Raw genomic sequence first — 27,008 nt, 5'->3', positions numbered from 1 at the left:
TTTTTTTACAATTTCTAATCAATTACTGTATATATTGTGTGTTAAAATTTCTTTCATCAATAGTATCATGCATAATTTTTATGACCTTTAACTAAAGAAACCTTGAACTATATTTTGTCAAAGCTATATTTTAATTAAGTTAATCAAAAGATTCAAGGTATTTATACAATTAATATTATTATCTAAAAAAAATTTTTTTTTATCTAAAAAATAATTTAATAATATAATGGAACATAAAAATGTTAATAAACTTATGATTCTTATTGAAGAAAAGTTAACTAAACTTAGTCATGATGATGTAAAGTTAATTAAAATTTTCTTTAATTTAAATTACTTTTTTTAGACTTCCAAAAATGATATGGATATTTTTAAAAATTTATACTATCAATTTTTAACAGAACCAGCCTTAGTTAATTGGGATAAGATAAAAAATATTAAAGATGAAATTAAGATAGACTACGACTCCTTAACAGATGCTAAATGTTTGACGGAAGTTAAAGAAATTTTATCAAAAATAGCAGTTATAAAATTAAACGGAGGTCTTGGGACAACAATGGGATGTAAAGGGCCAAAAAGTTTAATCCCTGTTAAAGAAGGGAAAACATTTCTTGAGATTGCCGTATTACAAAATAAGGCATTAAATGCTAGATACGGAAGTAATGTTCCGATTTATTTACTAAATTCTTTTAATACAGAAAAAGAAATTGAAAATTTTAAACAAGTTATGAAAGATAAAATAGATTTTAAAGTTTTTAATCAATCAAAATGTCCTAGAATATATGAGGACACATTAATGCCAGTTCCAGAAAGCTTTGATGATTACAATGAAGAAGCCTGGTATCCACCAGGACATGGAAATATTTTACATAGTTTAGTAAATACAGGAATTTTAGATAATTTGTTAAAAGAAGGAAAGGAAATTGCATTTATTTCAAATATTGATAATACAGGAGCATATGTTGATATCAAAATTGCTAAGACTATGGTTGATGGAAAAGCTGATTATATAATGGAAGTAACAGATAAAACATCTTTAGATACCAAAGGTGGAACATTAATTGAAATTGATGGAAAAATAATGCATTTAGAGATGCCACAGGTTCCCAAGAATCATATTGATGATTTTTGTTCACTTAATAAATTTAAAATTTTTAATACAAATAATATTTGGATAAATTTGAAGAGTGTTAAAGAAAAAATTGATTCAATTAAAATGGAAATAATTGTAAATAAAAAAAAATTAAAAAATGGTCGTAGTGTTATACAATTAGAAACTAGTATTGGTGGTGCAATTCGTAATTTTGAACGTTCCCTGGCAGTTCATGTTGATAGGCATCGTTTTTTACCAGTAAAAAAAACACAAGATTTAATGGCAATAATGTCAAATCTTTATACAATGGATGAAAATTTTATATTAAGATTGGTAAAAGATAGACCTATAAAAATGGCTCCAACAATAAAGTTATCCTCTGAATTTGATTATATTTCTGAATTTCAAAAAAGAATACCAAATATGCCTAATATAAAAGATTTAATTAGATTAACAATTAAAGGTGATGTTTCTTTTGGAAAAGATGTCACCCTTAAGGTATATTTATATTTATTTTTTTAATAATTATTTGATTTATTATAGGGAGATGTCATAATAATAGCTGATAAAAATTCATCTCTTCATATAACACAAGGTTCAGTTATTGAAAATAAATTATGTAAAGGATCATTTGAATTATTTGAAAATTAATAACTATATTAAAAATAATTTTTTTTTTATTAAATTTGTAAATCATAACTTGGTGGTATCTGTGCTACTAATTGATAATCAAAATAAAGACATCCATTTATTAATGTTACTGTTTTACCTTCTGCTTTAGCTTTCCTAACTTGTGCTTCAATAGCATTTATATCAAAAGAAGCATTAGCTGCTAATATTGCTCCAGCTTGTTGCATCATCATAGCAATTCCCATCCCAACACCACGATATGGCCTAAAATTAAAATTTATAATAAAATATTAAAAAATTAAAAATATACCCTTTGTCGTGTAAAGGTGATGTTTCTGTAGATTCATCGTTGTTATCAGAAAAACAACATCCCATTTTATTTTAGCATCCGTTAGAAATATTAAAATATATCTAGTATTAAATTTTCCCACAATATAAGAAAAGAATAAATATTAGTTGATGACAAAGAATTGATGAAATCTAATAATAGGAAAAGCATAAATTGACAATAACTCTTTTGGTAGTTATCAAAAAAGGCGTCACTTGTCAATTGAACAAAATTTTAAACTGAATAATATTTTTAAAACTTATGGTAAGCTAATATTCTTATATTCATTCAGTAAAATAATAAGTATCTATGTACTATTAAAATATTATTTAAATCAACTTTATTAAATAATAATATTTTTAGAGATATTTAAAAAAAGAAATAACATACATTCAAGTAATTAAAGTTAATGTATAAAAAAAATTGAAATATATAAATATATATATATATCATATGCTTTGTAAAATACATTAAAGTTAACAAATTTTCTTGTTAATTTATTATTCATCATAAAATGCTATTTGATATGGTAAAGAAAAAAAAATGTAAACTTATATTTTGTTTTACTTACAACAAAACAAAATATTATTATCAAAAAAAAAAAAATCATTATAAAATGTTAATGTATTTTAATAAAATATTTATAAGTATATTATTTTATTGGATCATTTATCAATATGTACTTTTTTACTCTTAAAAACTTTTTTTTTTTTAATTTTATATGCCTAATTTTATAATCATTATAATTTTTTAAATTTATGAAACATTTAACTTCATAACATTTGTATTAACGAAAAAAAAGAAAACTTAAGTTTTATTTTATTATAAATTTAAAACTTTAACAAGTTTTTAAAAGCAATATTATCTAACTTCATTAATATATAACATTTTAAATTTAGAAAATAATGGCTTTTTTTTACAATAACAAAAACTTGACAAAACAAGTAACCTTTTAAATTTCAATATATGCAATCAAGCTATTTATAAACAATAATTTTTTTTATTAGAAAACAAATAATATTATAAAATAATTTGATATTATTATTAAATAATTTTTAAAGATATTTTACAGTTATTTTTTAAATCTATTTATCATAAAATATATAATTTATTTGATTGTAATGATTGAATTTTATAATAAATATAGTAAAATATTTTTAAAAATAATATAACTCTTTATGTATTATATTTTTAAAAGCAATAATAATTATAAATTGCCATAAGTACTTGTTTTTAAAATAAGAAAATGTATACAAAATAATTTAAAACAATATTATGTAATTGTTAAAAGGAAATATTTAGTAGCTAAAAATAATTATTTTTTTTTTCTATGTATATATTATCAAATGTTATCTAAAGGAAATCATTACATTTGTAACAAAATTTTATTTTATGAAAGTTTTGTTATTATAAATATGTTTATAAAAAGCAAAAAAGTATCTCTTCTTTATTATTCAATGAATATAAAACAAAAATTGTATAAGTAAAAACTTAATAAACTTTTTAAACTTCTAAAAATTATTCTTACAACAAACAAAACATTTTTATTTAAAAGGATAAGATAAATTATCGTCTACTAGTCCATCTAATATATTGTACAAAAAATTATGATTAATTTTTTTTACCATCTAAAAGTTTTATCAAAATAGCATCAGCTTCAAGTAGTGTTAAATCTCTTTTTGAACCTAAAAATTTTTCTGACAATTCAGGATCAATTAATCTCATCAAAACATTCTTTCCTATAGTATATTTCTGACGTTCCTTTTCAGGAGCTTTGACTACGGCATTAAATTTAAGATTCATATCAACATATAAATCATCATTCACTCTGTGCACTATTCTTCCCATAACAAGTCGTCCCTTAAAATCTCCAAGAGCGACAAAATTTGATTCACGAAATAATTTTGGGAAAGATTTTAGTTTCTAAAGAATATACTTATTAATAAAAAATTTCTTACCTCTTCGCCTTTTGTTTCTTCAATAGATTCTATTAAAAGACTTTCAAATTCATCAATCTCATCTTTTTCTTCCGTAGGAACTTCATTGTTCAATAAATATGAGGAACATGACATACCACGACATTTAACATGGACATTTAAAAATTTTTGAAACAAATTTCTAGGTAACATTTAATTATTACTAAACAATAAAAGTGATATTAAAATACTCCTAACCTACTTCCCAATATTATATGCACATTCGTTGTAGGAGTTATCAAATATAAAAATAAAAATATGAGAAAAGTATTTTATTGTTAATGTAAGTTTAATTTAAAAAAAGAAAATATTAAAAAATTACAAATGTTGTTCAGCATACTCTGCAAGGCAATCAGCACATATATTAGCATATCTGGCACTAATTTCATATGTATCTTTGAGCCACTCAGAAAATAATTCCTTGTCTTTATCCAAAATTAAAAATTGTCCATACAAATGATATGCTTTTTTGAAACCCTGTAAATAAAATATTATTTCTGTTATATTATATTAATCATTTCAACTTACATCATCTTCTAATTTTTTACCATATGTTGGGCCAATACCAGCTACCTCAGTAACATTTTTGTCTCCCATAGATTCAGAAATAAAGTTAGTATGCTTGATAGAAGTAGACATTTTTATTTACTCTTGAATGCTAGAAAAAATACGTTTAAAAAAACTGGTAATAAATAAGACGCAAAAGCTACTTTATTTCGTAGTATGAGAAATTTTGATGAATATTACTATTTTAAATGCATTTATTTTATCGTTTTCGCGCTAAGAATTTTTGGGGTATCGTTTAAAAGGCACGTTGTAAATTTGTAGTAAGGTAGTATATTATAGTACATTTCTTACAAAAAAAAAATAAGTATGTTTCTAGTGTGTCATGTTTAGGTTCAAATAAATTTTAAGATGATTGTTTTTAGAGTTTTGCTATTATGAATAATATTGATGAAGAAGAGGATCATAATGTTTTAGTAAACAATTTTACCGTAAGTGTTATACAAATTCTATTAATCTTATTTTGATGTAGGAAGTTTGTTGTGTCGATCATGCGTCAGCGCAAGTTTTTTTACGTAAATATAGGTGGAATTTTGAACGAGCTGTCCAAAAATTTTATCAGGTATTTTATTAATATTTTATATTTATTTTCAATTTATTAGAACAATGGAGTCCCTGATTCAGATACAGAAGAAACAGAAGTAAGACATCGTAGACCTGTTCAGCAAACTACTCAATCAGAACCTCAGTTAGAAAATATTTCAACTACACCACAAAATAGTGACGAAATTGTTTCTCGGGGTTGGACTGGGTCATTTTTCACATTATTGACAGTATCTCCTCGTTTTTTATTTTCTATATTTTCATGGATCTTTGATTTTGTTAAAAGTCTTTTCTTTTCAACACCATTAGCTGTGACGAATCCTTTGGAAGATGTTAATTCATTTATTACAAGTTTTTCAGAAGAGTATAATCCTACCCAAGTTGTTCCTTTCATAAATAACACTTATAATGAAGCTGTTAAAATGTCAAGATCTGAATTAAAATTTTTAGTCGTATATCTTCATTCACCTTCTCATCAAGATACGGATTCATTTTGTAGAAATGTAATTTCTAGTGATATTTTTATTAAATTTTTAAAAGATAATGATATTCTTCTTTGGGGAGCATCAGTTAAAACTCAAGAAGGATATAAAGTAGCTATGGCTCTTCGTGAAAATGTTTTTCCTTATCTAGGAGTAATTGCTATGAAAGAACAAAAAATGGTACTTGTACAAAGGATTACGGGCATTTCAGATGTTTCGACAATCATATCATATCTTGAATTTGGTATAAATAGAAATAAAAGATTTTTTGAAATAGCTAGAATGGAAAAAATTCAAAGAGAACAAGAAATTCAATTGAGGAAAGATCAAGAAAGAGAATATCAAAGAACATTAGCTACAGATAGAGCAAAAAAAAATGAAAGACAACGCAAGGAAACTGAAAAAGCAGAACAAGAACGTAAGGAAAGAGAAATTCAAGAAAAGAAATTAGATCAAAAAAGAAGATTAGATCAGAAAATAAATGAAATTCGCAATTCAATACTTGAAGAACCAGAGAAAAATGTAGAAGGAACTATTACAGTAAACATACGATATCCAAATGGTAAATCATTTACACACCGATTTAATGAAAATGATTCATTGGAAAGATTGTTCAATGCTGCAATTATTCATGAAGAATGTCCTAGAGACTTTACATTAATATGTTCCTATCCAAGGTCTGCAATAACATGCGCTCCGGAATGGTACAGAGAATTTTCTACTTGCCAGACTTTCAAAAATGTTGACAGAGAAATATTGACATTTAAAGAAAAAGGTTACACAAAATCACTTGGAGTTCTTGTCAACGATAATGATGCTTAGCACAAATAAAAAAAAGATTTATGTAGTATTTTTTTAAATTTTCACATCTTTTAATAAATTATTCATTGCTTTTTATTGATATAGTGTTAGGGGTAATTTGTCTTGACAAGAACAATTTTTTGAAATATAAGAATAATTTTTTTATATACTAAGAAGGTTTTAGATAATTTCTTTAAATTAAAATATTATGTTTCCATATGTTAAATTATCTGCTGCGGCAGCTGCTTCTATAGGATCATTCTTTTTAGGTTATGCCAGTCATGACACATTTCGTACAGCAAAACTAACAACTTCATTAAATGTAAGTAATTCATTGACTGCTGAAGATCCAAATAAATCAATACCACCATCAAGGGCAAGTCAAATAATGAAGTTTGGTTATCCTGGTTTTGAAAATTTACGTGTATATGAAGATTTTGTTTTATCTTATGATCGCAAAACAAGAACAGCACACTGGGTTTTAGAACATTTAACTCCAGAAAGAATGCAATATAGTCCAACTGTTGACAGAAATCTTTGTAAATTTCGTCCTGATACTTCTATTCATCCTTATTTTCAATCACAGAATGATGATTATCTTAAATCAGGATATGATAGAGGACATTTAGCTGCTGCTGGAAATCATAGAAAAAGTCAACTTTCAGTTGATCAAACATTTTTCTTAACAAATATGTCACCACAAGTAGGAAAAGGATTTAACAGAGATAAATGGAATGAATTAGAGATATATGTTCGTAAACTTGCAAAAACAAATCCAAATGTTTATGTTGCCACAGGTCCTTTATATATTCCAAGACAAGAAACTGATGGTAACAAATATGTTAAATATAAAGTAATTGGTAAAAATAATGTTGCTGTACCAACACACTTTTTCAAAGTTGCTTTGATAGAGAAAAGTCCTAATAACTATGAGATGGAATGTTTTATTTTACCGAATGAAGTTATACCTAATGAAACACCACTTAAAAATTTTTATTGTTCACTTGAAATGATTGAAAGAGCTGCGGGATTTATTATTTTTGAAAATTTACCTACTAAAAATATTACAAAAATTAATGGCATTAAGCAAAGTGGACTTTTATGGTAAATTATTATAATTATTGATTCATAGTTGTTATTGTTATAAAAGTACTTTAGATAATTAGCATGTTATTTGTTTAATTAATTAGTTAAAATTTAATTAATAAATCACCTTGAAAATAAAATCTTTTAAAAATATCATTAATTATTTTATCTTATAATTTCATCAAATAAATGAAAACTTTTTGTTGGTATAATAATCATGACTTCAATTAACTGGTTTTCTTAATGTCATCCATTAAAATTTTTGACTGGATTGATGAAGATACCATCAGATTTTAATGGATTTTCATAGATTCTAACGATTGATTTATTTAAAAGTAATTAAAAGAATTTTTTTTTTCTTCAAAGATACATATATATAAAAAGATCCTGTTTTAAAATAATTATTTTTAATGACACTTTTTATAAAAGAATATTGTTGACTTTTTAATAATACAAAAAACACTTATAATAATTATGATTATAATTATTTAGTATTTAATTGAATTACTTTTTCATGTCAAATATATTTTTTAATATATATCCAAACATTATTTAATAAATAAAGAAAATTTTAGATATCTATTCGACATATCTAAGTTTTGTTATTAGTCACAAAATTTTGACTTTATTTTTGAAACATTATAAAATTCTTTTAAATAAGAACCGCCTTCTAAAATATAATATAAAAGTAAATTATTTTAATTAATTTTACATTTCAGTTTATATTATGGAGTTTACCTTAAAGCATCATCTGGCTTTAGCTACAGGGCTCTCTGTTATTTCCTTTTCATTATTATTTATTGGTGTTCCAATGATATTAAATGATATTTCTAATTTTGAAAATCATATAACTCACTCAAGAGAATCATATATTTCTCTTTCCAATGAAATGTGGGATGAATTAATCTCACAAAATGTTATTATTAGAAAAGCAAGAGCTTCTGCAGCAATTAAAAGACAAGCATATGGATCTGCTGATGTTGAAGATGTTCAATCAAAGAAAAAAGGTAATGAATGCCCAGCAGGACCACCAGGACCAAAAGGACCTCCAGGAGAAAGAGGAGAGGATGGATCTCCAGGTGCTGATGGTATTAATGGTGTAAGTGGTAGTCAAAATGGAGCCATTGAGGTTGATAGTGCAAACCCATATGAATCTGATTCAGGAGTTCAATCATGTGCCAGCTGTCCACCAGGACCACCAGGATTACCAGGATACAAAGGAAAGAGAGGTCCAAGAGGATTGAAAGGTGAAAAGGGTGCACCAGGAGTACCAGGAAGAGATGGAGAGGTAAATTTTAAAATTATATAACATAAATTACTAATTTTTTTAAAATAATATAGATTGGAGATCCAGGTCCAGATGGTGAACCAGGTCTTCCAGGAAATCCAGGAGAACAAGGACCAGTTGGAGAACCAGGAAGTGATGCTCAAGGATATGCTAAAGGATCACCAGGACCAAAAGGACCACCAGGAGCAGCTGGTGAAATTGGAGAAGAAGGAATGCAAGGAGATCGAGGTGATGATGGTTTACCAGGAGCTATTGGAAGTCCTGGTGAAGCAGGACCTCCAGGAAATCCTGGTAAAGATGGTATGCCAGGACTTAAAGGACCAATGGGTACCAATGGAATTGATGCTGAATATTGTCCATGTCCTGATCGTTCTAAAGGTAGTTCAAAACAAAATTCAGGTATTGAAGGTGGTTACACTTCACCAGAAAATATTTCACCACCAGCTTCAACACCTTATAAAAATCAATAAAAACTTATTTGCGTTATAATTTTTTGTTGAAATAAAATAAATTTTACATTAACTAAAAATAAAATTCCATTATTTTTATATTTATTTTATATTATTATAATACAATAAATTTTTCAATTTAGCAATTGAAAAAAAAAATAATTTATAACAAAAACAGGGAGTATAATATAATCATTGTATTAAAAATTTATTATCATATCTTATAATTATTAAAATGATAATGTTATTTGTTTGCTAATGCTAAAATAATTTGTCATATGAATAATATAATTTTTTTATTTTAAACTTTATATCTTTCAGTGGTCGTAATTTAAAAAAAAAAGATACTATTTTTTTATATATGATTCAAAATACTCTAACATTTTGTTGACTACTAAAAAAAAGTCGATATAAGGTTGCTGTAATAACACTTCCTGTAAATGGCCCAGCCCAATATATGTAATGTTGGTTCCATAAAGGAACTATTTTATTATTAGATCCAAAAATAGAATAAGCCACAGCAGGACCAAAACTTCTTGCTGGATTTAATGATGCACCAGATATTGATCCACAACTTAGTATACACAAAGATAATGTTAATCCTATAGATATTGGTGCTAAAAAAAAGTTTTTTCTTTCTCCAGCCGTCATAACAACGACCATCGTCAGTATAAAGGTTAAAATTGTTTCAGTAATAAGTCCTTGCCACCATGTATTTTGTACATTAAGCATTGTTGCACCACCAACAATTAAATTATATTGTGTACTTGTTAATATAGCCTTAAAAAATATTAAAAAAATAATAATAATAAATGATTTAAATTTATAAAACTAACTCTGGCAAGTAGACTTCCTGAAAATCCACCAAGAAGTTGAGCAGGCCAAAATGCTAAAAGATGTAGCAAAGGAAATTTACCACTTAAAGCCAAACCAAGGCTAACAGCAGGATTTAAATGACCACCTGATATTTCACCAAATGCACTTACACCAGCAAATATTGTTAGTCCATGTGCAAAAGCCACCGAAACAGTAGTTCCATTTAAAGCTGATACACTTCCAATAAAAACAAATATAAGACATCCTACATATTCAGCTGCAATTTTATTAATAATTGTATATTTTTTATGTAATGATACTGTACTTTGTGAACTCAATGATCCTTCCCAATTGTCATTTTTTGCCATTTTCATTAAAAATTAATATATCTAAAATATATATAATAAAAACGAGAAAAAAAATTTGATTTTATACTAATTTATTGTGTAATAAAATTTAAAAAAAAAAAAAAATAGATTTAATAGGGCTTATAATTTAATTACTATCAATAATTTATCATACTCTTATCACAGATTAAATATAGTAATGACTTAAGATTAAAAATAATATACTTCTTTAATTAATCATTAATACATATTTCAGTAAACAATAATACTTATAACACGTAAATATTTGAAAAAATGATTTGAATGAAAATTGATAACAATAATTTTAACATTTCTTAATACAATTAAAATTATATAAAAAAATTAAAATTTATAAATCAAATATTTTTATAATATTCTATTGTTATAATTTTATGAAATGATTTATATTATTACAATGTAAATATATGCTTAATAAAGATTTTCTTTATGAATTGTTTCATTTTATATAAATATTATTTTATTGAATTAAAATAGGTAAAACCTTAATTATAATTTATTGATAATGTATCATAAAAATTACAACTTTTTTTAATTATTAGCTGTCTTTTAAACCTGTAATTACAATTTTATCGTTGATTATCTGATACTGTATTTTGATTTTAATTTAATATTACTAAAATTATATTTTTAATAATCATTATAATAATTTTAAAAAGTCAATCATTTTAAATGAAATTAATTAATTGATATGAAAAAAAAATTAATTAAAATTTTGTTATTAAAATATAAGAAACTATTTTAATAAGATAATAATTTAAGTTTTATATTTAAAATGTGTAAAATAAACTCTTTATCATCAAAACCATAAATAATTTAAGTATTATATAATGACATCATATTAAAAATATTAACTACTTTAAATGAAATCACTTTTTATTATTTATCGTAATGGACTATTTTATATATATAATCCAAAGAAACTTAATGTTTCATGTTAAGATGCTTAAAAAAATTCAACATACTCATTTTATCATAATTGATAAAACATCATAATCTATAAATTTCAAAGAAAAATATTTCCGAAAATGAATTAAATAAAAATAAAATACAGTTTAAATTTTGATTTATAGAGTATAATTAACATAAAAATAAAATTGTATAATAATCATAAAATATGTGCTTAATATAAAAAAAAAATGATATCAAATTTTTTAATTCTTGAATTACAGAAATATTTTTTTTTTTTGTTTATAATAAAAATGAATAAAATATAATATTTCATAACAAGAAAATATAGAGTAATATTTGTTTTGCTTTAAATAAAAATATTAATTATACTTTTATAAAGTAAAATAGTACATTTTGTATCATTTTTAAACCTATTTCAATGACTGTTTTTGTAAATTTTTTTTTATAAAAAAATTATCTTTAATCTAAATACTTTACAATATTAATTTTTTAAAATATGGCAAAACAAGTTTCCTTAAATATATTTATTAATAACTGTTTAATTAGGAATGATTTTTACAATAATTACCATTTAAATAACTTTTTAAAAATTAATTTTATCCTAATTTTTATTTCTTTATTTACAAAATAAAATATTTTGATGTGTAAACTTACCATATAAACATAGTAATTTAAGAAAGATAGTACTCACACATCTAGCTTTCAAGTATGATAATATATAAATCCAAATGCAGTTTTTTTTTTTGCATATTTGCATATTTTATTATGTGTAATATTAATTCACATGTTGGTCAAAAAAATTTAATGACATTTTTTTTATTTCAAAAAATTGTGATAGGCTTTTTAAAATTTATAGCAAATTAAATAATATTTTAATTAAAAAAATTGTTTATATTATAAAATCAAATACTTTGATATTGTTTCCTTTTTTTTATCTAGTACAAAAAAAAATAATCCAATTCTTATCAATGATTGAAGGTTTAAATATTTTTTATCTAATAAAATCTTTGTACTTTTTAACATTTACTAATTACCTTTTATTGATTATTAATTAACTCTTATTAATTATCAATGCCTCACAGAAAGTAAAATGTTTAAAAATTGGTGGGATATAAAAATAATTTTTTTGTACAATAAATTATAAAGAATTTTTCAATAATTGATATTCAAAAAGAAAATCAATAATAATAATGACAAAATTTATTAATATTTAATGATAGAAATAAATTGAAAATTTGATAAATGATAGTTTTAAAGAGAATCATTAATAATATTTTCAATATTTAACAATAAAATATAAAAAATATAGTTATCTTTTAAAATCTTAGAAACTTCAAAATTTACAAAAAAAAAACTTAATACTCATTTATTTTATCAAAAAAATAATTATATCAATCATAATCATCTACTCAATTTTTTGATAACATTTATTTTCTAATGAAAATTTAATTTTAAACAATTTACAGAAATACGTGTAAAAAAAAATAAATTTTTTTATTAAATAAGTTCACTATTGTTTGTGGAGAATCTAACAGATAAATACCAAAAAAAAATAAACCTGTAAAAACAATATTATTTAAATAAGTCAAAAACATTTATTTTAATAAGAAAACTTAGTCAATGGACCATTTTTGTAACTTAAAAGTCAGTAATAGTTACATATTAAGATTAGGTTTTTTTGTTTCTTTACTATTGCTTTCATCATCTTCATTAGCAGGTCTTTTTATTCCACGTTTAGCTAAAACTTGCAAAATTTCCTGATAATGTAAATTTTTTGATCCTCGCCAATTTGAGCTGGCAATAATTCTATTTATAATTAATGGATTTTTTACAATGACTCCTTTTAAATGATTAATAACACATTCTTGAGTTAATTCAGTAACTGTTTTACAAGGAGCTCTGGAAAGTTTATTTATTTTTAATTGTTGTTTAGTTAACGTTTTGCATCCTAATTTAAAAAGAACATCTGCTTTCCATAAAAATGAAGCACGCTTAGAAGGTATCATTACTGGTTTGATACCATTTTGTAATACAGAACCATTAGACGCTGCCAGGTGTGCTTTATAAAATGCCAATTGTTCTGGAGTAAGTTTAGCAACAATTTGTGATGGAATATTTGTTAATTTTCCTCCTACAACTGTAGGACAACTTTTAAAGTTTGGTAAAGGAAGATTTTTATCTGTTGTTACATCTAAAATTAATTTGAATAAGAAATAATTATATTAAATAAAAAAAAACTTACTTTTATCTAAATCAAATAATTCATTTGGATGCTGAATTTTAAGTACTCCGCATTTTTTCCAAAATATCCAACATTCATTACATATTTTTAAACTTAAGTAAGATGGACCCCAGTTATAATAACTTAATCCATCATCTCTTTCACAACTTTCACATTTATATGTTCCTTTTTTAGGGGGACTATTGTCAAGATGAGCAAGATTAGGACTTGGTTTTGAATAATTAGGAACATAAACTTGTTTTAATTTACAATCTTTTTCTTCATTTTTTTTCTTCTTAATTTCAGCATACCTGTTTGTTGTCTTCCACATATAATAATATTCAATTATATCTTTCATTGTCTTCCATCCAAGACATACTTGACGAATTTCACCAAAATCTTTTCCTAATTTTTCCATACCTTCTTCAAATAAATTTGTCTCATATGGTGACCATTCTTCAAATTGATCACGACAAAGAACTGGTCCTCCTAATGTAGTAGTATTACATGAAGTTACTTTATCTGCTGCAATTGGATAAGCATCTCTATCTGGTGGTGGAACTAAATATTTTACAGCTTTACCAATATCATAATCACCATAATGAAGTAGAGCCATAGCATGGAGAAGGGTAACATCACGAGATGCAGATGCAGCTGTCATCTGAACAGATGGATATTTAGCTGATGAAGTGGGATCAATAGCTCTGGCAAATGTTCCAACAGCTCTAGCAAGAATAAGAAATTGATCTATATCTTTATCTGAAAGTGTATGATGTGGATGGTATACTAAAGTTTCCCTATTAGTTGTTGGTGGTACACGAATAACATTAGAAGATTTATTTTCTTCCTCAGCAACTTCCTCTAATTTAACATTTTTTTCACTTCTTTTTCCTTTCCATGGTTCAACAACAGCTTGATATCTTTCTCCAACTCTTAGAGATCCTTTGTCAGCCAAAAGAGACATATTTGTGGAATCATAAACTAAACTATAAAAGAAAAAGTCTTCCTTTTCTAAATAATCTTCAGGATTTTCAACTTCACTTAGTAATGTTACATTACATTTTCCTCTAATATTTGATGCAGGAATACTTTCATATTGTCTTGTAAAAAATAATTCTCTACAACGAAGAGCATGAATTTGTTGTTTGGTTAATTTCTCAGCTCCTGTTGGTAAACCAGCTAATCCTATAACTTCTTCCTTTTCTACCTCATTTTTTGTAGAAGGAACATCTAAATTATCTCCATTTTTTTCTTCTATTTTTTCCTCCACTTTTTCTTCTACTTTTTCTTCTACCTTTTCAGTTTCTTGATCAACAACATTATCTGTATTTAATGTTGAATCAACTTTAGCAGGTTCCTCCTCCATTTTAACATCTTCCTCAACTGATGTTGTTGGATGAATCTCTTCACTAGTCTCTATACCAACTGCTTTTTTTAAATCTTCCTCATCATGTTCTTTTTTTCTTCCAGCTTTATCAGAAATTCTTAATAATTCTTTGGGAATCTCTCGACGCCTATAAAAACAGGCAACTTTTGCTTCAACACTTCCAGTAGACAATTTACTTAATTCATCAATGCGTCTAATTAAGTATGGTGCCTCGGGTGAAGATTCGAAATAGACAAAATCTCCAACTCGATACATATTTTTATCCATTTGAGCCATTATAAAAACTATAATATTAAACAAATATACATATTATAATATAAGTATTATATTTTAAAAAATTATTAAAAAAAGTAAGTTATTATTTAAATTCATAATTTAATAAAAAAATTTTAACAAAAAAAATATTTTAATAAAAAAAATATTAACATTTATAGGAAGAAAACTTTAAATAAATTATGAAATATTGTACATAAATCAATAGTTTTGACTAAATTTTCAAATCTGTTCAGGTAGTATAAAATCCTACCCAGCTATATATAAATATAAAAAGAAAAAAATATTCAAATAATAATAATTTATTAAAATGAAGAATGCAAGAAATAGAAGATATTATATTAGATGAAAAAGAATATGGCAAAAAAAAAATAAAGTTTAGGTCAAGATATTACAAGCAAAGGCATACAAAAAACAAAGTATGCCAGTTGGCATCTTTGTATACATTCATTGTATGTATATGTATAGTAGTGACATACTTTATAGCTACACTCAATATCAAAAGTATGGGCTGTATTAGAGGGAGAGAACATAGAAGAAAATAGTTGAGCGGGTGGATGGTCAAACTTCTACCGATTAAACTAACTAAGAGAGGCCAATTAATTTTGGAAAAATGTTAAATAAAATGTATAAAAGAATGTTTGAAAAAGTGATTAGATGTTTTTTTTTTTCATTAATTTGATAAAATTATAAATATAATGTTTACATAGTTTGTAATTAAGATACAAAAGATTGATTAAATATTTGTACAAATATATTATTTTTCCTGTTAATAAAAATAAAATGTTAATATAGGTAAGAATAATGATTAAAAAAATAATATTATGATAAAAAATTATAATCAATTATACTTAAGATAATTGTAAATAGGAGTATTAATTGGTAAAATGGTCCAAATCCTGAAGCAATACAAAATTCTTTACATATATAAATCTCTTTAATATCATTTATATAATTTTTATATTTATTTGTATCACATCCAAAAATTTGTGAAAAATTTAAATATTTTTTTTGCCATATTTTAGATTCATAAACTATTGTTGAGGGAGATTTATTTAATCTTCCATTCATCTCTGAAATTGGCATACATTTAGGAAAAAGGCCATTCCCATTCCAAACACAACTTAAAGGAATATGTAATAAATCATCTTCTAACAAAATAGGACTTTCTAAGATATTTCTACAATACTTATCTTTAATAAGATAATCATTAGTAGTCCTGAAAAATAAAAAAAAAAAAACTAGTTTTTATATTATCTTTACTTACAGTTGAGAAGATTTAAGATTATTATTATACTTTTTTAATAAATTAAAAATTTCTATTTTTTTATATAACCATAATTTTCTATGACTTTGGTCACAAATTAATCTTGGTGATGTTGAACAAACAAAAGATGTAATATCTTCATCTAAATTTATATTTATTGAATTATACTTTATTATTTTTGAATATAAATCTTCTGTATTTACATCTATTTCTTTGGATAAATAATTTGTCCTTTCAATGTTTGATTGTGATGTTATAATTGTGTAGGAAAAAAATAAAAATGTAAAAATATTATAATAAATTGTATGCATATTTTTTTTTTATTTTTGAAATAATAATAAAAAAATTTTTATTAATTATTTTAATGTAAAATAAAATAAGGAATTTTAAATATTAAATGTTTACAATTTAAAAAAAAAATATATATATTTTTTTATTAATTATTTTCAACTAGTAAAAATTTGTTAATATAAATTTGTACAATATATATATAATTATAATATATAAGAAATTATTATTAATCTTTAAAGTTATAAAATTTTGAATATTAAGACAATTATATTTTTTTATTCCATCATTACTTAAAAACTTATCAATCATCAAAGATTTATTTCCTTTTTTTCGACTTTCATATTTATTTTTAATTTCATAATCTAGTAAAATTGGATCATTTGGTAGGTAATATCTATAATGAGAAATTTCATCAAAATTTATATCATTAAATAGTGGAGATTCATATTCACTAAAATATTTTGCCTCTTCTACCTCATTACATAAGTTACTTGAGCAGATACATGTTCCTGTTTTGTTATTCATTTCACAAACTGTTGTTTCATTTCCATAACAATAACGAATATTTTTTCCTAGTTTTTGACTATAATTTATATTTGACAAATCATTAAAAGTTAAATTTAAACATCCTGATGTAAATAAAAAAAAACCATAATTTTTGTGGTGCCCTGGAAAAAAAAATAAAAAAAATTATTAAGAAAATAATAAATGAATATTTTTTACTCATATAACAAGCATTTCCCTTGCACATTTTCATTGTATTATTTTTACATCCCAATAATTGAAAACCACTAAAATCATCAAAATCCATACAAAAATAACAATCTACAAATCTATTTTCTTTCCATAAATTTAATTCTTGTACAGGTGAAATTTTATAACTATTTGTTATTATAATAAAAGATGACAAAATATAAAATATAAAATATATATTGTAATAAAATATTATTTTTACAAATTTTAATTCCCATTTTTTTTGCTTAAGTTTCATTGCTTATTATTTGTTATTAGCAACAACATTTATATACATAAATAATATATGCTAAATATATTTTTAAACACAAAGTAACAAATTTAGCTTAAAATTATATCTATAAAGTACTAGATAGATTATTTTTCATTTAGAAACCAATTTTTATATAACTAAATAATCGTATATTAATAAATAATGGTAAAAAATGTTGTTTAAAAAAATTTTTTTTTATTAATAAATTAAAATTTATATTAAAGGTATAATTTTAAGCCAAAAAAGAAGATTAATTGATCATTAATTTTTTTTAAATAATCATAATTTATTGAAGTTCAACATTCAAATTACTTTTATAAAATAGAAACATTAATATATATATATATTTTTTTTTTATAAATAAGAAAAATTATAGATGTTGCAAAACGTCATATATATCATATCAATAAATAATTAAAATTCAAGGAAATAATTTTAATTATAAATGTATATAATATTAGTCATTTTTTGAAATATGATAATATTGATAAAGTATAATATATTTTATTTATAAAAAAAAATAAAAATTTCCATAGTTTAAAGTTATTTAAAATATGGCAAAAAAAAAGAAAGAATTATTCAAATCTATTTTTATTGAACTTTTTCGGCAATGTCTTTAATAAATTTATATCTTAAATTTATTTACTAAAAATAAAATAAGTTTAAAATATGAAATAATGTTTGATTGTAAAAAAAAAAAGTTTTTCTTTGAATAAATGTAAAATATATTATTTTATTTAAAAATAATTATATAAATTTTTTATAACTTTATAAGTCAGTAAATTACTTTTATATCATAAAAATATTATATATTTTTTTATGTGTAATTTTGTTATATTCATCCCTGTATTTATAAATTAATTATCAATAGAGAAAACAATTAAAAAATATTGTGTTTATAATGTAAAGAAAAATAATAGTTTATTTATAATGTACAAATATACACTTGAATAAAAAAAAATATTATTAATACTTGACAAAAAAAAAAAAAATAAATATTTTTATTAATAATTTGCTAATTTAAAAAAATTTTTTTACTTTGGTAATTTTGAAATATATGATAAATAATTAATATGTATCTAGTAACTTTTAAAAATAATTAAAGAACGGTTTTGAAATAGATTTTAAGATTTCTTAGTGTAAAATTCTAAAGTTAAATTGTTATAAATTTGTGCCTTCATTAAAAAAGAAGCACTTTGTGATTAAAAAAGTTTATGTGAAAATATTTTAAATCTTTAATTTAATATGAGAAAAATATTTAAAGGTTTGTTAAAAATTAAGTTATAAAAGTATGAATTAAATTACTATATACATATAATATGGATAAAAAAATAAATTTTTTTTTATTTTTTATATTATATATTAAAATCAGAATTGTTAAATATTCAGAAAAAAATAAGATATAAGAAGTTTTAACTTAACTTATTTTTTTATATAGATGTTAAAAAAAATTACGATAAAACCTTTTAATTAAATTAATTATGGAATAATATCGAAATATTATATTAAATTTTTTACTAATAAAGTACAAAAAGAAGAATTATTTATGTAAGATATACTTATATTGATGATATATTCTTATCCAATAAGATATATAATTTTCAAGAAAATTATACATAAGTTTTTTTAAATTCATAATTTTATGTAATAAAATTATTTTCTTATAACTAATCATCGATAATAATAATTAAATATTTATAAATATCGTTTTCTTGATACATCTTAATAATATAAATTTAATAATTATCTGTAATATTATATAAATATAAAATAAAAAAAAAATAACTAAATAAAAATTGAAAGCTTTATTATTTTAAGTAAGTACATTTAGCTTGCTTTTTCTAATGTATTTGAAGAAACAAAATTGTTTAAAAAATTTTTTTATGTAAACAACATTATAACATCAATCTATTCAAAAATAAATCTTATTTTTTACTAAATAAAAAATTTTTATTACCATTTAATTATTAATTTTTCTTTGATATTTATAACATTTAAATTGTAAAAAGAATATCCTATTATAGTATAATTAAATAAATCATATAATTAAATATATAATAATTATAATCTTTTTATTGTAAAGAACAACATAAAAATCAAATATAAAAAGAACTATTTAATGTCATAGTTTTAAAATTATAAAAAAAAAATATATAATAATAAATAATTTTATAAAAATGTTATTTTATCATAATAATAATAATAAGTTTGTATATTTATATACATTTACATATATTATTAGAAATAACTATGCCACATTTTTAATAAACTTTCTTATCTAAAACTAAAGATAATATAACAATATTATTATTTATCCAAAATATTAATAAAACTAACATTAATTTATATCTAATTATTATTTTATAATCCCTTGAAAGTATGATGTTAATTAATTGAAAACATATCTCTTTTAGTAAATAAAATTTAAAATATAAGTAAAAAGTAAGAAAGAGATTTGTATAAAAAAGAATGATAAACAGAGGGAAAAAAAAATAAAATTTACATTTGGATAGGAAATTAAAGGATGTATTTATAAAGAGATAATAACACGTGCTATTTTATTTTTTTATATATATATATTTATATTTTAAAAAAAAAAAAATTAGTAAGAAAAATTTAAATAAAATAAAACATTATTAACTGTTATTATTAGATACCGAAAAATTGATGTTTGAACATAATTGAATATCCGTTATACTTGGTGAGGAACGGAACGAATTTTGTCCTTGTTTTAAATTATCTATTAAAAATGCTATTATTGCAAGCCAGGCTCGTCGTAATTCTTTATGCTTACGAACAAGGTCATTTTTACGAACTCCATCTAATATTGAATCACCAAGATCATCCCACATACTCATATTCATTCCTTGAAGTTTAAGACTTTTATGAGAATATCCGGTATCCTGTAAATATGATATAATAGGAAGCGGATTTGTATCTAAATTTTTTATAATACTATCCATTATTTCTAGTGTTAATTTTGCGTGCATTGTTGTACAATCTACACCAGAATTTGAAAAAACTGCAACACCATCCGCCTGTTGTAGGAGTGCTTTAGCTTTCGAATTTTTACAACATAATGTTGGATAGATATTTGAGGCAAAATTTGATCCAACACCTGTTGTATAGATATTTGGCCAACATTGGAGGATTAATTTTTGTTGATAAAATGATAACCCAATTTGTTCTGAAAGAGTTTTTGGATGATTAATAGAAAGATCCATGTGAGGATCAAGAAATTTCTAAAAAAATATTTATATAATAATAATATTATATATATATATATATATATATATTTATAACTTACATTATTAAGATCAAGTTTATCTCTTAAACCAATATTATATCCTTCAATCTTTTTTTGTGTCATTGAAAAATAAGGCACATTACCAGAAGTTTTATGAACAAAATTGACATTACTTCCACTTGGAATGTCATCATTTATTATATAGTTATCATCATTATACATTAAATCTAAATCTCTTTCACCAGGATCTGTTTTTGATCTTCCAACAACTTTTAATGATACATTATGATGAGAATGAAGAAGTTTATGATAAGATTTAGGATTTTTTATACCATCACTTGATAATACTTCTTTAGAAGGTTGAATGGTAGTATTTTTGTAATTTAATGCTTCTTTTTTAGTAAAACCAGATTCTGATAGTCTACGAATGTCATTGTTTATCTTTAAATCATTAAATTCATTCATTTCAATATTACTTGATTCATTTAAATTTTTTTGACTTTTTTTATCATCACTCGTTAATAATTTTTCCATCTTTATCCTATAAATCTTTATAATTATTATTATTAATAGTATCAATTAATAGAATTATAAATAAAAATAATAATTTGATAGTAAAAAAAAATGGCTTTTTCTAAACTTTTATAGGTAAAATTTAAATATAATAGAATCAATATTAGAAAATATTTTGAATATTCTTTGGAATTCAATATAATCGATGTAAATACTTGAAGTGGAACTAACTTCATCAGTTGGTATATTCAATGTATATTATGTGAAACTTATTTCCTGATAGTAAAAATGTAGAATTTCTAAAAATAGGCGGAAAAAAAAAGTAGTAGAGAAATTTTTTATTCCAATATTGTGGTCCCGTCTTTTTTTTTTTTTTTAAATAATTTTTTGATTTTATATTTCTATTATTATTATACTGATTGTTAGTTTCATGGATAATATTTTACTTACAAATAAATTTCTTTAAAAAGAAGATGATGAATATGAAATATTTTAACTGTTGATGTTATATCTATTATTTAGTAATAAAACTCATGGGAATAATGTATATTTTTTAGCATTTATTATCTTTATTTATATTATAACTAAATAAAGGGTTCTAATGTTGTGTCTGGTAAAAATGATCTATTTAGTTTATAGAAAGAATATACAAAATGGCTATAACATGTGATCTTAATAATCTTTTAAATAATAAAAATTTGTTATTCTATCCTTATAACAATATTATAATTAATTATATGTTTGTAAAAATTTTTAATGTTATATATCAATATTAAATAAATTATATTAAAGTTAAAAAAAAATATGATTTATAATTTACCGTTTAACAAATAAGAATTCATAATTAAATACAAAAAAAAAAAATTTTTTTACTATATTCTATGTACATATTTCAATTACGTATTTACTTTTTGTTAATGCTTTTTTTAATTAAATTTGTTATCTTCATTATAAATTTATCTCACTTAAATTTAAATATATTATCTTTTTGTATAATATTAAAGAAAATATCTTATCTATTACGTATATATGTATATATATATATATATTTATATATGAATAATTTAAATAAAAGGGTAATGCTTTATCTCTTTCATTTTAATAAAAACATAAAGAATCAAGTATAATTAATAATATACTATTAAAAAATAAAAATAATTGAAAACAATTAGAAAATAAATTGGTAGTATTATTAATTTTATTATATTAAAAATCATAGATGTTTGGTAAGATGGACTTTGAAATATGATATACAGAAAAAAAAAGAAGATACAAATTTGTGTGATATAAATTTATTGAAAAATAGTAACTTACTTAAGCATATAATTGTAATATTATTTGTAATAAAAAGAAAGTTCGTATATACATTCTAGTAAATAAAACAAATGAAAAATTAAATGAAAAAAAAAAAAAAACTTTAACTAGAAATAGAAATTTATTCTACTCAGGTAAAATTATTTATCATAAAATAATATTTTATAAATATTTTTTTTTTCTTACAACTAAATGTATATATACATATAAATATAAAAGAAATTTGTTGAGAATTAAAATTGACTAATATTAAAACAATTGAATTATCAGTTATATTTTTTATATTGATGTTGCAACATTTTTTTTTTCTTAGAATTTTACCAAAAAAAAAGTCCTTACATTTTAAAAAGAAAATAAGATAATTGTTGTAGTTTTCATGACAACATCACCCCAGTGGAACTGGCAATAAATAATTTTTAACATTATGAAATTCAAATTTTAAAAGTCCTTTTACAATTTAAATAATTTTTTTTTTTTTTGTCAAATTTACATTTTTCAAAGGCCTTTTAAGAATGATTAAATGAAAAGTATAAATAGTAAATAATAAAGAAACGTATATAAATGCATTAATTATTAATAAAATACCTGATTAAAATTTCAATTTTTATAAATTTATAATAGAATTTTATTGTCATTTATTATGTTAAACTTAGAAAACATTTGTATATTAAATATTATATTTCATAAAGTAATTTAACAATACCTTAAGTGATAATTTAAAATCAAATATTTATCAAAGTTTTTAAATACTACATAAATTTAATTAAAAATTAACATAACTTTTTATATATAAAGTATATTTAACAAATTTTTTTTTCATTAAAAATATATATAAATAATTTTTTTTACAAAGGAAGCTTTATAAGTTGAATATTAATGAAACCATTAATGAGAGTTTATGAATAATATAATAAAAAGTTTGTAATAATAAATATCTGAAATTTTGTTAGAGAAATATAGAATGTTAACAAGATGATGGATTCTATTTAGACGTTAATTTTTAAATTTTAAATTTATAGTTATGAATCAACAAAAATCCATTAGTTTAAAAATACCTTTTTTTTATATAAATATATAAAAATAATTTTTTTAATAAATTAAAACGATTTAATACAATCAAAAATAAAGGCAACCTCAAATGCATTACTTATTTAAATGAAAATTAAAAATAAATTTTAAAATGATTTATATGTTATGGTTTTATTGTCTCTTTAAAAGTTTCTCTTCTCTTTACCTCATACTTAAACATATTATTTATATTTAGTTTTATAATATTTTTTGAAGTTTAAAATTTTCCATTAGAAAGACAATTGTTTACTTTCATTTTTAGTTCATGGAAATAAAAAATTACTAAACAAAACATATTTTTATAATATATTAATACTTATAGTATATATAAAATATCACTAATAATAATAACTTATTTAATTTCTTTTTTTCTATAAAAAGAAATATTTGAAATAAAAATAAGGTAATAAATTAAAATGATAGAAAAAAAAAAGTTTTTATGATAAGAACTTATTTTATATTTCTTAATAAAACATTATTGCTTAACTATATGGAAATATTATTAATAAAAAAAAAAAAAGAAGAAGATATTATAATTATGACAACAATTTTGATTTAAAAAAAAATAATTTAATGAAAAATACTTTTTTATCTTCATTTACACTTTATATTATATTCTAAAAATTTTGACTCATAGTAAAATTATGAATAAAAGTTATTTAATATTTATATAAATATAAATATTTTTCACATAAAATTTATAATAAATATATATGTTATCCTTTTACAGTGATCATTACAACAACAATTTATTACACTTCCAATTTTTAATTTTTGATATTTGTAAAAAAAAACTTAAATAATATATTTAAAATTTTATAAATATTTTTAAAAATAATCTACAGTACCTATTTTCTCAAAATACCAGAAGTAAAAATTAAATAATTAAAAAGTTTATTTTCGCAATACCTAAAGAAAAATTTCATAGAAATAAATATTAAAATGAAATGTTTAAGATATATATGATAAAAAAAAAGATGTTTGAAAGTTTTTTTTTTATAAAATAATGAGTAATTGTATTTCTTATTATATAATATACTAAAATTTTGTATTTCTAAAAAAAATAAATAATTTTGAATGTTGAATATAAAATTAGAAATAAAAATTATAAATGATAGCTATCAATTATCATACACATTTGTATTTCCTTAAACATGGTATTATAAAAGATATACTTGAAAAATTCAATAATACATAAAAGTTATAAAAAAATTATATTGTACAATATAATAGAAAATCTATCAATGGAAAATAAAAACAATAATATGCTTTGTTTAGTCATTAATTTTTGATTCTCTTGTTAGATTATTATATTTTAATATATATACTTTCTTTTTTATTAAATTTATTTTACATAAATATAGTTTGAACATAAATTTTACGTCAAATATAGATAATCATAAAAGCACATTTTAGAGAAAATAAAATGAGCAATTTTTTAAGTTTAATTATTAATAGTTGTATGCTACATTTATAGTTAAAAAAAAAGAAAGTTGATTCTATTATGGTTTTTAATAAATAGTTAATTTATTATTAAATAATTAAATTTTAATTTATTTGTTAAAAAAAAATCTAATAATAACATTCAATCATATTGATAAATTAAGACTAATAATATTTCAATTGTTTTTAACAAGTAGTACCAATAAGTCAAAAAGAAAAAAAAAACTTATACAATATTTATCACAAAAAAAAGATATGCGTTAAAGTTAACATTAAATGAATAATTGCACTTCATAACCAAATTTATAATATTATGAAGTTTATGTGAGAAATAATAAATATAATATTACTAATGTTGTTTAATATATATTAAAAAGGTTATTAAGAATAATAATAAAGTTATCTTTATGTATTTCTTCATTATATTAATGAACATTTTTTGCCTTTTTAAAAATTATACAATGAATTACTTATATACTACGATTTTCATATTCAAAATAATATATTATTTCTAAAATAAAAATTGTAAATAATAAAATAAAAGCATTTTTTCTAAATTATTTTATAATTAATATATTTTTAAAATATGTATAAAAAAAAATATAAATATATATAAAGTAGTTATAAAATTTTTATATACTTTTAATATTATGAGAAAGAAATTTTAATTTATCAACATTTGTCGTTAAATTTCAATATAAATTTGAAAAAAATTTAAAATTTTCATACTCTTATATCAACTTCCTTATCACAGTTCTCAAACTTGCATGTTGTATATATTAAATTTGTTTCGAGTAAATAATTAAACACTATTTTTAATCATATAAATTACAACTTAAGATAGAAAAAAATTATTACAAAGAATTATTCTTAAAATTTTTCTTACAAATGTTTGTTAAAGAAACGCATGTTTTTGAAAATTTTAATAATTGACAAAAGACTTGTCCTTTTTATCTTTACAAAAAAAAAATTAAAGAAATTATTACAACATCCAAAATAACAGTTAGAGGAATCTAAATTTAAAAAAAAAAAAAAGTTATTCTTTAAAATTGTAAGCAATTTAAATATTCTTAACATCTGGCAAACGATATAATTTATTATCTTTAACAAAAAAAATATATCATAGAATTTTTTCTATTATCATACAGTCATAATTTTTAACTTAAAATAAAATATGTCTTCTTCTATATTATTAATATTCAAATATAAATATTGTTTTATAGATAAAAAAAAAAAAAAGATATATTTTCTATCATAATTTTAGGATAAAATTTATTGTATCATGTATAAAAGGTATATAACAACATTATAGAAAATATACTATAAAGTAGTTTTTTTTAAGTAATGAATAATAAATGATATTTTAAAATCTTTAAATTCGATTTTTTACTACTATACTCTTGTAATTTATTTAGTAGTAAAGTAGAAATAAAAAAATAAGTTATTTTTTTATACTTAATTGAACGACACATTTTAAAGGCAATATTTTAAAAAATAAAAGTTATATCGTATTTTAAAAGATAGTATTAAGTAAAAAAAAAAAACCTTGATTAATTATATAAACTTTTTTTATAGTTATTAAAAAATAATAAATATTTCTAGTAATATATTGTTGAAGGTAATGACA

The 27,008-nt window shown here is 21.2% G+C and overlaps 11 protein-coding genes across 11 annotated transcripts; 4 read left to right on the top strand and 7 right to left on the bottom strand.

Annotated features, from left to right (window-relative positions):
* Nucleotides 1–226: 226 nt before the first annotated feature.
* SRAE_1000202900 (UTP--glucose-1-phosphate uridylyltransferase) lies at nt 227–1,741 on the top strand (the record flags this gene model as incomplete). Its single annotated transcript, XM_024649057.1, has 4 exons — nt 227–298; nt 344–656; nt 696–1,588; nt 1,634–1,741. The coding sequence occupies 4 exons, from the start codon at nt 227–229 to the stop codon at nt 1,739–1,741; spliced, it is 1,386 nt and encodes a 461-aa protein (XP_024502972.1).
* A 29-nt stretch (nt 1,742–1,770) lies between these two features.
* On the bottom strand, nt 1,771–2,095 carry SRAE_1000202800 (Hypothetical protein; the record flags this gene model as incomplete). The annotated part of the gene is made up of 2 exons (XM_024649056.1): nt 1,771–1,984; nt 2,031–2,095. The coding sequence occupies 2 exons, from the start codon at nt 2,093–2,095 to the stop codon at nt 1,771–1,773; spliced, it is 279 nt and encodes a 92-aa protein (XP_024502971.1).
* Nucleotides 2,096–3,592: 1,497 nt separating this feature from the next.
* Nucleotides 3,593–4,177, bottom strand: SRAE_1000202700 (28S ribosomal protein S28, mitochondrial; the record flags this gene model as incomplete). Its single annotated transcript, XM_024649055.1, has 3 exons — nt 3,593–3,633; nt 3,674–3,908; nt 4,007–4,177. The coding sequence occupies 3 exons, from the start codon at nt 4,175–4,177 to the stop codon at nt 3,593–3,595; spliced, it is 447 nt and encodes a 148-aa protein (XP_024502970.1).
* Nucleotides 4,178–4,342: 165 nt separating this feature from the next.
* SRAE_1000202600 (Barrier-to-autointegration factor) lies at nt 4,343–4,663 on the bottom strand (the record flags this gene model as incomplete). Its single annotated transcript, XM_024649054.1, has 2 exons — nt 4,343–4,501; nt 4,553–4,663. The coding sequence occupies 2 exons, from the start codon at nt 4,661–4,663 to the stop codon at nt 4,343–4,345; spliced, it is 270 nt and encodes an 89-aa protein (XP_024502969.1).
* Nucleotides 4,664–4,965: 302 nt separating this feature from the next.
* On the top strand, nt 4,966–6,435 carry SRAE_1000202500 (FAS-associated factor 2; the record flags this gene model as incomplete). The annotated part of the gene is made up of 3 exons (XM_024649053.1): nt 4,966–5,019; nt 5,061–5,150; nt 5,191–6,435. 3 exons carry the CDS (start codon nt 4,966–4,968, stop codon nt 6,433–6,435), a joined length of 1,389 nt encoding a protein of 462 aa, XP_024502968.1.
* Nucleotides 6,436–6,622: 187 nt separating this feature from the next.
* SRAE_1000202400 (Endonuclease G, mitochondrial) lies at nt 6,623–7,576 on the top strand (the record flags this gene model as incomplete). The annotated part of the gene is made up of 2 exons (XM_024649051.1): nt 6,623–7,107; nt 7,573–7,576. The coding sequence occupies 2 exons, from the start codon at nt 6,623–6,625 to the stop codon at nt 7,574–7,576; spliced, it is 489 nt and encodes a 162-aa protein (XP_024502967.1).
* A 651-nt stretch (nt 7,577–8,227) lies between these two features.
* SRAE_1000202300 (Nematode cuticle collagen, N-terminal domain and Collagen triple helix repeat-containing protein) lies at nt 8,228–9,258 on the top strand (the record flags this gene model as incomplete). Its single annotated transcript, XM_024649050.1, has 2 exons — nt 8,228–8,788; nt 8,842–9,258. The coding sequence occupies 2 exons, from the start codon at nt 8,228–8,230 to the stop codon at nt 9,256–9,258; spliced, it is 978 nt and encodes a 325-aa protein (XP_024502966.1).
* A 345-nt stretch (nt 9,259–9,603) lies between these two features.
* SRAE_1000202200 (Aquaporin-8) lies at nt 9,604–10,421 on the bottom strand (the record flags this gene model as incomplete). Its single annotated transcript, XM_024649049.1, has 2 exons — nt 9,604–10,017; nt 10,074–10,421. 2 exons carry the CDS (start codon nt 10,419–10,421, stop codon nt 9,604–9,606), a joined length of 762 nt encoding a protein of 253 aa, XP_024502965.1.
* A 2,585-nt stretch (nt 10,422–13,006) lies between these two features.
* SRAE_1000202100 (ELM2 domain and SANT/Myb domain and Bromo adjacent homology (BAH) domain and Homeodomain-like and SANT domain-containing protein) lies at nt 13,007–15,765 on the bottom strand (the record flags this gene model as incomplete). The annotated part of the gene is made up of 4 exons (XM_024649048.1): nt 13,007–13,542; nt 13,594–15,243; nt 15,386–15,401; nt 15,712–15,765. 4 exons carry the CDS (start codon nt 15,763–15,765, stop codon nt 13,007–13,009), a joined length of 2,256 nt encoding a protein of 751 aa, XP_024502964.1.
* Nucleotides 15,766–16,054: 289 nt separating this feature from the next.
* SRAE_1000202000 (Hypothetical protein) lies at nt 16,055–17,601 on the bottom strand (the record flags this gene model as incomplete). The annotated part of the gene is made up of 4 exons (XM_024649047.1): nt 16,055–16,451; nt 16,500–16,641; nt 17,081–17,458; nt 17,514–17,601. The coding sequence occupies 4 exons, from the start codon at nt 17,599–17,601 to the stop codon at nt 16,055–16,057; spliced, it is 1,005 nt and encodes a 334-aa protein (XP_024502963.1).
* Nucleotides 17,602–20,432: 2,831 nt separating this feature from the next.
* On the bottom strand, nt 20,433–21,577 carry SRAE_1000201900 (Globin-like domain and Globin, structural domain-containing protein; the record flags this gene model as incomplete). The annotated part of the gene is made up of 2 exons (XM_024649046.1): nt 20,433–21,038; nt 21,104–21,577. 2 exons carry the CDS (start codon nt 21,575–21,577, stop codon nt 20,433–20,435), a joined length of 1,080 nt encoding a protein of 359 aa, XP_024502962.1.
* Between the last annotated feature and the right edge of the window lie 5,431 nt (nt 21,578–27,008).

This window comes from Strongyloides ratti, assembly GCF_001040885.1.
Source record: "Strongyloides ratti genome assembly S_ratti_ED321, chromosome : 1".
Taxonomy (NCBI): Eukaryota; Metazoa; Nematoda; class Chromadorea; order Rhabditida; family Strongyloididae; genus Strongyloides; species Strongyloides ratti.
The sequence above is the reverse complement of the archived record's forward strand: the minus strand, read 5'-3'. Positions and strand labels throughout refer to the sequence as shown.